Raw genomic sequence first — 9,864 nt, forward strand, 5'->3', positions numbered from 1 at the left:
CCATTTTAAAGTAGTTCCATTTATATTATTATTATTTTTTTAACAGGAGGTTTGCTCTGATCTCAGAATTTAGGAAAGGAGCCCAGGAGCTTTGACTCTGGGCCCCACCCCATCCTTGCCCTGACCCCCTGCCCTTCTCCCTTCCTCCTCCCCATCAGGTGAGGACAGCCTTTGGGGTTGGGCTGAGTCCCCGGATCTGCTCCCTGGGATGCATCCTCAGTACTGGATTGTGTGTGTGTGTGTGTGTGAGTGTGTGTGTGTGTGTGTGTGTGTGTGTGTGTGTGTGTGTGGTTGCTGTGGAGCCGCTGAGGTAGGAAAGGCATGAGGGAGGGAGGAGCAGGCAGCCCAACCAGTTTGGAGAGGTCATTAGCTGCCAGGTAACTCATCTGGGTCTTGCACATGTGCATGCTGGTAGAGGGGAGCTGAAGGGAAGTCAGGACAGCATGGAGGCTGCCCCTCTCTGGCTCCTTCTTCCCGATCCAGTCCTCATTCATCTTTCTGCCACCAGGACTGAGGAAGCTGGGGTCTGGGATCTGGCAGGTTTGATCCAAACTGGCCCTGGTGTGTGTGTGTGTGTGTGTGTGTGTGTGTGTGTGTGTGTGTGACATCAAAATACAGAGAGGTCCCTGAAGACCACTCAACTCACGTGTCCCTCATTCCCTCTGTGCCGCAAGCCCTGCTTTCATCAGCCTGCACTTCTGGTCATTAGCTCAGGGCCCCTTCACTTCCCTGCCCTACAACCCCTCCAGTTCTTTCCTCCCAAGCTCGACCCTATAGTGTTTCCAAGCCCTCCCCCTCTCCTTTCCCTACCTCTCTTCCCCTATCTTTTCCCCGTGACCCTGCCCACTGGTCTGGGGCCAGGGGCAAGCAGACCCAGCCCTCTGTGGCTCCCTCTTCCTGGCAGAGATGGGGGCGGGCTCTGGAGCTCTGGCCAATGGAGGGTGGAGCCCACACAGCTGGCTCATAGCCCTGGCAGCTGCAATTGCAGGGGTGGCTTAGGGATGAGGCCCAGCCCCCTGCCTCGCTTCCCTTCCCCCTGTCTCCCCTCCCTTCCCCCAGGTATAAGAGCTGAGCTCAGGTTAGCTGGCTCATCCTGTCCTGTCTCAGAGGTGTCAGCAGGTAAGGAGACCCAGGGCTTTTCACCCCAAATGGGCTGCCCCCTGTCCAGAGGGCATGCTTAGACTATTCTACTCTAACCTGCCAAGGAGGGGTCAGGCCCTGGAGGCTGGTATGTGTGCCTGGAACAGAAGTGGGTGATTGGAGGAAGAGGAAGGAGTAAAAAGCTAAGATGAGGTCCAAGGGATTCGCTCTAAATGGGGTGGCCTGGGAGTTGTCCTGCAGCCTGGGTGGGGATGGGGCCTTGTGTGGAGTTGATCCTGACCCCCTAGATGAGGCCAGAATATCTGGGGTGGAGCCAAAGGGGGTAGTTGAAAAAGAAATGCTGGGATTTCCCCTCATCTCTAGGTAGATCATGAGCCATCGGCTCCTCCGGGGCAGGCTGTAGACTACACAACTCTCAACCCAAGGACCAAGCTCACCAGGCACCATGGGACAGTGTCGGTCAGCCAATGCCGAGGTGGGCCCATTCATTCCTGGCCTGTCTTTCTGTTCCCATACTCCTCTCCTTTACCCTGAGGGTCTGTGTTCCCCCACTGACTTCTGCCCTCTTGCCTTGGCCTTGGTCTACCCTCCAGACCCTGGCTATGAGACCTGAACCCCCTTTCTGGTGCCCACGCAGGGTGATGCAGTAGGAGGCCTCCCAGGAAGAGGATGCCTGGGCCACGTGCTGAGACCTGCCTTGCCTGGGGCGGGGGGGCCGTGGGTGGTGGGGAGGAAGCCTTGTCCAACCTGTGGCTCAGGGCAGGGGCCAGTGGGGGTGAGGAGGGCTGGATGTTGGGCTCTGGAGTGGGCGGGACCTGTGTGCCTTCCAGTGCCCTGTTGGCCTGGCTAGGTTCCTGGGGAAAGCAGGGTGTCATAGGGTGGGGTGGAGCCTCCCTGATGTGGGTGATGTCCCTTTCCCTCAGGATGCCCAGGAATTCAGTGACGTGGAGAGGGCCATTGAGACCCTCATCAAGAACTTCCACCAGTACTCGGTGGAGGGTGGGAAGGAGACGCTGACACCCTCCGAGCTACAGAACCTGGTGACCCAGCAGCTGCCTCACCTTATGCCGGTACTGAGGGGGTGACCCCACACCAGGCAGGACACTGACTTCCCAAGCAAATGCTCCAAGGCCCCACCACCCAGCCACAGCTCCCGGCACTAGCAACCCCGAGCCAGTGCTGGGGTGGCTCAAGTCTTGCTTCGGCCCCTGGGCAGGGTGGGGTGGGAAGATTGGCAGGTGCTTGCTTGCTGAGCTGTTGTGTCTTTTCCCTCCTCAGAACAACTGTGGGCTGGAAGATAGAATCGCCAACCTGGGCAGCTGTAACAACTCTAAACTGGAGTTTGGAAGTTTCTGGGAACTGATTGGAGAAGCAGCCAAGAGCGTGAAGCTGGAGAAGCCTGTCCGGGGGAGCTGAGAACCTTCCCCTGGGATTCTTGGGGGGGGGGGGGGATGCTGGGGGAAGGGGACCTTAGAGACTGTGGGCCTGGAAATAAAACTCTCTTTACTGTCACCACACTGCTCCCCAGCCTGCACCTGTCTCACCTCTGCAAGGTTCAGGTTCATAGCAGCCCCTCCTGGGGTCTCTGCACTTCCTTCTTGGGAGCTTTGTGGAGTTAATGGGTCCAGGAATCCCCACCAGAGGGAGGCTCAGGGGGGCGGGTTGGGGCCAGGGATGATGTGGAGGGGTAAGGATGGTGTAAGGGCCACGCCATTTGGTAGTGGGTGCTGGGCAGAGAGGAGATGGACTTTGGGAACTGATTTGAAAGGGACTGGGAATAGGGCTGGATATTTGGTATTAAAAAAGGTCTCTAAGAAAAAGCTGTCTGTCCAATGCTTTATCTTCCTGCCTCCAGCTCTGCCCCAGCCTCCTCCCAAGACTGTCCTTGGACTAGGGCAGGGGAAGTGGGAGAGCAGTGGGGAGGGGGAATCGGCTAAGAAGGGTGTGACCTTGGGGAGTGAGAACCAGCTGGGTGGTTGGGCATTTAAAGAATGATGGTTGTTTTGTATCATTTGATTAATAAAAAAAAAAAAAAAATGGAAAAAGTGAAAGATGTCTTGTGTCTGCATACCTTCTTCCCAGGTCCATGGGTCATTGGGTGGAAGGTGGTTGGGGTGAATGGCAGAGTCATGGGGTGGCATGTTCCATGTGGGGCTGCAGTGGTTGTCAGTAGAGGTGAATAGGGACCCACTTTATTCCATGGATTTGGGTTGAGGATGGTGCCAGGCCCAAAAGGTGGGAGACCTGGTCCTCTGTGAGGGCCGAGCTCCTCTTTGCCAGGGGCTGGCACTCTGACAGGAGAGGATATGAACCCAGGTGTGCTGGATGGAGCCTGGGTGATGAGCAAGGCAAATGTGGGGCTGATGGCCTCCGTGTGAATCTCTGGAAATGTGGGCATGCGCTCAGTATCAGTTTCCTCATCTGTACAACGGGGATATTGACAGTACTTCCCTCAGAGGATTGTTAGGATAATTTGAGGCATCATGTAAAGCACTTAGCAGAGAGCCTGGCACAGTGAGTGCCCAGGGAACTGTCAGAGTTGGTGAATGGGTCCCCTCTGGTTTCAGCTGCTGCCTCCTCATGGGGATGTGGAACTGGCCAGTTTCCTTGCGGAAGGGGGTGTTTCCAGAGGAGTCATCTGCTACACAAGAGCAGTCCCAGGGATGGGGGTCAGGAGAGCTCCTGGTGGGCTGACCTGGAGGTGGTAGCCCAGGTGCCTGCTTTCTGACTTGAGCACACAAATCAGGCATTACTCCTGAAATCCCAAGGTCAAGGAAGTTTCTGTGCCCAGCCAAGCTGGCCTGGAATGCAAACTGAACATGTCTGTTTGGAGCCCCTGAAACGGAGCTCCAGTGACCTCGGTGAGAAGGGCAGGTGACAGTCCTTCCCTTCCTTTCTCCACCTGGTAGGTTCCGTCCAGCCCTGCGGGGCTAGGAGGGTGGGGTTGACAGAATGCCAGCTTCCACCGCTCCTTCTGGGGTGGGGTGGAGGGGTGTTAAAAAAGGTGTGTATCCCTTTAACGAGGGCCCAACCCCGGGGCCAAGTCAAGAGGGAGCTCAGTCACTACCTCCCCACTGAGCCAGCTCAGCCAGGCAGGGAAGGAGGGAGTGGGACACATTCTGGGAGTGCGGCGGGGAGGAGTCCTGGCTGGGCTAAGTGAGGGTTGCTGCTTGGCGGTGCCAGAGCCCAGGCCCCAGAGCCTTGCTGGAGAGGAGTTGAACCGAGGAGGCAGGTGAGCACCCCAGGCCCGTCCTGGGAGGTCGGGGACTTTCGGAGAGGCCCCACGGGCTTTTGAGGCCAGGAGAAGGGGCTGTAAAGGGGCTTGAGGAGGGAGGGCCCTGCCAGAGACTGGGCTGGGAGGTTTCGTTGTTCATTTTCCCAAAAGGCTGGTTTGCGAATGGAGAATTCTGGTGAGATCAGGGACTGGAGAGGCCTTCAGAGGAGCAAATGGGGTGGTGAGACCCCCTCCCCAGCCCAGCAGCGGCCCGGGCTCCTCTCCAGCGGCGGGGCCACCGGGCAGGGTGTTTGGGAGCTTTGCCCGCAGCTGCTCCGATCCTTTCCTGACAGAAAAAGGGCAAATGCGTGCAGGTGGGGGTTGGGGGTGGTCAGACCCTCGCTACCGGCCTCCCTGGCCTCCGGGAGCAGTGTCCTGGGAGAGGTAATGGGGTCCAGGGAGCCTGAGAGCCTGAAGGGGGAGATGGGTGGCTTCTCTTCACCTTGGGACTCAGGAAGGTCCCCAGACGGATGCAGGCCCCATGGTGCTCTCAGAGCTCTTCCTTGGGAGGGCAGATGGGACTCGGAGGAACCTGGGTGACATCCCGGGGGCGCCTGGGAGCTCTGGGATAGGGGCCAGGAGTCTGGGCAGCTTCTCCTCCACCTCAGGACCAAGGCAGGTTCTGGCTTGACTGGCTTTGTTTGGTGGAGCTACCTGCCCTGTGGGAGCCTTCCCCTGCCCAGCCCTGTCCGGGTGGGAGTGAGGGCAGGGGTTCTAGGGCCTTTCCCTATCCAGCCTTCTTGTCCGGAAAAGGATTTAGAGGAGCAGGCTTCTCCTTCCAGCTACATTCTCTAAAATCACAAGTGGGTGGAAGGTAGCTAGGTTACCCTGGTAGAGGGGGTCAGGAATGTCGGAGTTCCTCACTGAGTATCCATGTGTGTGAATGAGATGCAGTGAGTCCTGTGGGGGTGGGGAAGGGCGAGGCAGGGGCATTTGTGTGAGAGAGTAGCCTCTGGAATTGGGAAAAGACCATGAGAAGGCAGGGCAGAGAATGGGGCTATGGAGGCTGACGAGATTAGCTTGAAATATAGCCTTGTAAATAGAGCAAAGCATCACCAGCCCACTTCACATTGCACCTTCCCTGTATATTGACGTGAATTAAGGAAATGCATGAACGAATGAGTGAATAAATGAATGAATGAGTCAATGAATGAATAAGCAAATGAATGGTGAATAAAAGAGTGAACAAATTTGAGGCAAATGGAAGGGACACGGAGCATGCCAAATTTAGGCTTGAGAGTGGGCCTGGCTCTAGGGAGGACGGTAACTAGGAGAGATAGGAGTCCAGGTGTCAGTGGTGGTCAAGGGGGTCTCTGGCCGGAGATAACCTCTGGCCAGAGACAGTACTCTGCGCCCTCAGTTCTTACCTTGCTTGTAGGAATGGATTCAAACAAGAGACAACGTTATGGCAGCAAAAGCAGGCGAGGGTTTATTTGTAGGAAAGAAATACACTCAGATAGGACCTGAATGGGCAACTCAGCTGGATGAAACCAAACCAAGTGCCCTAAGTGGGCAGCTCAGCTGGCTGAGACCAAATACCAGTATTTGGGAGGTTAGAGGATTTATACCTAGCAAGTCATTCCCTCCCTCATGTCTCAGAAAAATGTATCTTTAAGCTACGAGGCTCCTTCATCTAGGTGTTATGCCATCGCTTAGAGTTAGACCATATCTTGGAGGGCTCTGACTCTCTCCTGCTCACATAAGGGCCTGGTATCTCCATTGTCTATTTTCAGTTTGTCATGTCTCACACCTATTCCCTCCAGGCCCCAGCTGCCTCTCCCAGCCTCTCCCAGCTCATATCTTTCTCTCTGCTTACTCTAACACAGGGACATCTCCCAACATTTGGGAACAATTTAAGACTCAAGAAGTGTGTGCAGAAGCTGGGAGGGGGAGGTGAATTTTGAAGAGTATGGTGGATGTTCAGGGCTCCAGATGGAAGGGGATTAGAGAGTTGAAGAGATGGGGGATGGTTAGGAGGCACCTGGAGGGGTGGGGCCCAGAATCTGGGGGTGGAAGGGTGGGGCTGGAGTGGCTGAGACACATGGCATGGTGTCAGGGCAATTTATGCTTTTGGAGAAGTCATCAAGCTGGGCTGAGGTGAGTCGGGTGGGGATAGGGGCTTCTGGTTGCTCAACAATGAATCAGTCAAGGACAAGACAATGAGAACATTGTGGGAGGGTTGAGGGCCCCAGGTGAGGGGGTCCTTTGGAGAACCAGTGGCCGCTCCATTCCCACTTTTTGGGAAGGCTCTAAGGGACATGTCTACCTCCCTCGAACTCTCAGGCCAGGATCTACCTGTAGCAAAGTCAATACAGGACCTGCCTTCTGACAGAACAACATGTGGCCTGCCCTCACTGCCCCAATCCTGTGTCTGGGACCATCCAGCCTCCTTGGTGGGAGGATGGGGCAGGCAGGGAGGAGCAGGAGGCTATGACATGGGTGTAGTGGCAGAGCCTGTCTCCCAGCCCCTAGGGGAGGGAGGAAGGGCGGAAGAGGGTGGAGACACCCGACTATCCCACTCTGACATTCTTCCTTCGGAAAGGCACTAATCCAGCTGTATCTCCAGAGATGCCCATTTGACTTAAAAGAAGGAGAAGGTGTGGATGGGTGATGGGCAGACTATTGGGAGGTCTGGGAACTGAAATCCAGAGCTGCTAAAGCTCTCTGGGGTGATCGCACACCTGACAGCAGGTGGCTGATTGTCAACCAGGTGCTCACCTGAGTCCTGCCTACTTGGCTGCCAGAGGCCCAGTAGGGACTGGGGCCTGGTATCAAGGAAGGGCAGGAGGTTCCTCTAGTCAGAGAAACGAGACTCCAAGAAGACAGGTGGTGGGAGGGGTGGGCAGGCTCTGGGGAAAGGGGCAAGACATGCCACCCTCTAAACTGGATTTCTTTCCATTTCCTCTTCCTATTTTCCACAAAACTCCTCACTCAGGGAACAAGGTCTAGGATGGTTAAGGGCGGGTATTCTCTGAACTCTCTCGCCACTCACAAAGCTTGGTTGGGAGTACACTTGGCACAATCCTTGCTGAAATGGGATTCCTGCAGTGCTGGTTCCATTCTTCATCCTTTTGGTCACAGACCAGGGGAGATAAGGGAAGGATTCCTGGTCAGAGATGCCCCAGCCTGACCTCTCTTAACTTTCCTTCCTTCCTGCATCCTGGTCCAGTCTCATTCTACCTTCCAAAAAAAGCTTTGCAAAAACCAACAGACATTAGAAGAGTGGTCAGGGGCCTTTGTACACCAGGTATCAGGGCTGGAAGGAAGCAGGGCATTTATAGAACATCTTCCTTGAACAAAGCACTGGGCCGAGCAATACAGGCTAGAAGATATGCGGAGATTAAAAAGCTTTAAGCCCTGGCTGGTATGGCTCAGTTGGTTGGGTGTAGTCCCATGCACGGAAAGGTTGCTGGTTCGATTCCGGGTCAGGGCCCGGTCTTTCAGGCTTGATCCCTCCTTGGAGCGGGGGGAGGGGGGAGGGGGAAAAGGGGGGAGGGCAGGCAGGGAGGGGAGGAGGGTAAGGTATGAGGCAGCGGATAGATGTCAGGCTCTCACATCAATGTTTCTCTCTCTCCCTCTCCCTTCCTCTCTCTCCAAGGAATCAATAAAATATTTTTTTTTTAAAAATAATAAAGCAGTGAGGTTGTCTATCCAGGATTTTAAAAAATGGCCCCAAAGCCTCATCCTTCTGTGTAGTTCAGAATACACAATGGCTCGTGTGTCAGAAACACTCTCCTTGCTTCCAGGAATGTCTGGTGTCTGGGGAGATTATAAGACCCAGGAAAAGGCTGGAGCCATCCCAGTTAGTGGGCCCCGGCCAATGCCAACTGAGAGTCTATGGGAGCCAGGGGAGGAGGGCATGGAGGGCAGGGGTCAGGGCAGGCTTCCCGTGGGAGGTGCAGTTCCAGCAGGCTTTAGCTAGGCAGAGAGGGCAGGGCAGTGGGCACAGAGGAAGACGGCCTTAGAGAGCAGGTGGGAGGGGCAGGGACTTGAACTGTGGATGCCCAGGCCCTTCCCTCACCAGGATCTGATGGGCAGGGTGGCTGCAGCTCCTTCCTGGGCTTGGGGGCGTGAGTGGAGGCTCATTGCCCGGGTTCACTTGGGGGGGCACTGGGCATGGGCGGCGACTCAGAGTAGATCCGCCTGTCCCTTCATATCCTGTTATTCAGAAAGCTGTATCCGCTGGGAATGTGAGTGTCTTTTGTCCTGGGGTGAGGAGGTGACTGTGTGGCCTCTGGCTGGCTGGCTGGCTGGCTGGCTGCAACTCTGTCTCCAGCTGGGACAAACCCGGCCTGGCTCCTCTTTAGGTAATTGGGTGAAGGGTCCTCGGGTCCTGTTGCATATTTTGGGGTGGGTATGAGGGAGGCTAGGCTAGTGGGGTGTGGCAGGGAGTCTGCAGAATGTCTGACTCAATGAATCCGGACATTGTCCTTTCCCAGGAGCGGCCATGGCTTGGGAGTCTGGACTCACTTTCCTGGCGCCTGGCTGAATGGATTGCAGAGTGCCTAGGTCCTTGCCTCTGCTTTGTTGCCTGGGGCTGGGGTCTCAGCTAATCTTGGTGTCTTGGCAGGGAACTATGGCTCCTGCCCCAGCCATCTTGGCTCATCCTAGCAGTTCTTAGCTGTGTTTGCCCCCAGGGCAGAGGACCTGGGTGAGACAGGTGTGCAGACGGTGGAGGCATAGGCACTTGATAGGCACTTACTCTCTTCCCACGGGAGCCTCTTGCTCTCACTGGGACTCTGACAAGCCCAGTGCCTGGGGCTGGGGAAGGGCCGGGAGAACCTGTTAAGGCAGTTGAGCTGGGGAACACCTGGATTAGAACAGCCACATAGTACTCATTCCAGGGCTACCCCTCCTGTGCCTCCCTTTCCCTGCCTCCTCCTGGAGGACCTGTCAGCTTGGAGGACCCAGGGCCCAGGGTGTTTTTGCGGGAGGAGGTTTGGCCTGTGGGGTCTCTTCTCATCTGTGGTTCTCATGGTGCCCAGGCCCCTCGAGGAGTGAGGCAGTGATGGCGGACTGCTACACAGAGCTGGAGAAGGCGGTTGTAGTTCTGGTGGAAAACTTCTACAAATATGTGTCTAAGTACAGCCTGGTCAAGAACAAGATCAGCAAGAGCAGCTTCCGAAAGATGCTTCAGCACGAGCTGAACCACATGCTGACGGTAAGGCCCCCACCCAAGGGCCCTGTCTCTCCCCAGCCCCCCTGAAGCCCTGTGTTCCCCAGTGCAGCCCCTGTTATTTCAGAGTTACCCCACAAACCAGGGTCTTGACCCCATCCAGGCCTCTGTTCTCTTGGGGTACCCAGGCCTGAGCCAGATCCTGGGCCTCTGCCTAGGGGGCTCTGTGGGACTGCCACTCTCAGCATTGCTGACCTAGGTTCCTCCTCAGGACACGGGGAACCGAAAGGCTGCTGACAAGCTCATCCAGAACCTGGACGCCAACCACGATGGACGCATCAGCTTTGACGAGTACTGGACCTTGATAGGAGGC

The 9,864-nt window shown here is 56.0% G+C and overlaps 2 protein-coding genes across 3 annotated transcripts in view; both read left to right on the forward strand.

Annotated features, from left to right (window-relative positions):
* Positions 1–405: 405 nt before the first annotated feature.
* S100A14 (S100 calcium binding protein A14) lies at positions 406–3,119 on the forward strand. Of its 2 annotated transcripts, none has more exons than XM_080647738.1 (4): positions 406–540; positions 1,465–1,576; positions 2,025–2,171; positions 2,380–3,119. In XM_080647738.1, exons 2-4 carry the CDS (start codon positions 1,547–1,549, stop codon positions 2,515–2,517), a joined length of 315 nt encoding a protein of 104 aa, XP_080503864.1. In that variant the 5' UTR covers positions 406–540; positions 1,465–1,546; the 3' UTR covers positions 2,518–3,119. The 2 variants fall into 2 exon arrangements, with proteins under 2 accessions (XP_080503864.1, XP_080503863.1); XM_080647737.1 differs by lacking the exon at positions 406–540 and adding an exon at positions 1,081–1,119.
* Positions 3,120–4,125: 1,006 nt separating this feature from the next.
* Positions 4,126–9,864, forward strand: part of S100A16 (S100 calcium binding protein A16) — a gene marked incomplete at its 3' end in the record, with an annotated part of 13,452 nt that continues 7,713 nt past the window's right edge. Inside the window, exons 1-3 of the mRNA XM_080647819.1 lie at positions 4,126–4,333; positions 9,361–9,536; positions 9,763–9,862. Coding sequence (XP_080503945.1) covers positions 9,384–9,536; positions 9,763–9,862 — 253 coding nt within the window. The 5' untranslated portion in view covers positions 4,126–4,333; positions 9,361–9,383. The remainder of the gene's footprint in view (positions 4,334–9,360; positions 9,537–9,762; positions 9,863–9,864) is intronic.

This window comes from Plecotus auritus (assembly GCF_963455305.1).
Source record: "Plecotus auritus genome assembly, chromosome: 12".
NCBI classification, from domain to species: Eukaryota; Metazoa; Chordata; class Mammalia; order Chiroptera; family Vespertilionidae; genus Plecotus; species Plecotus auritus.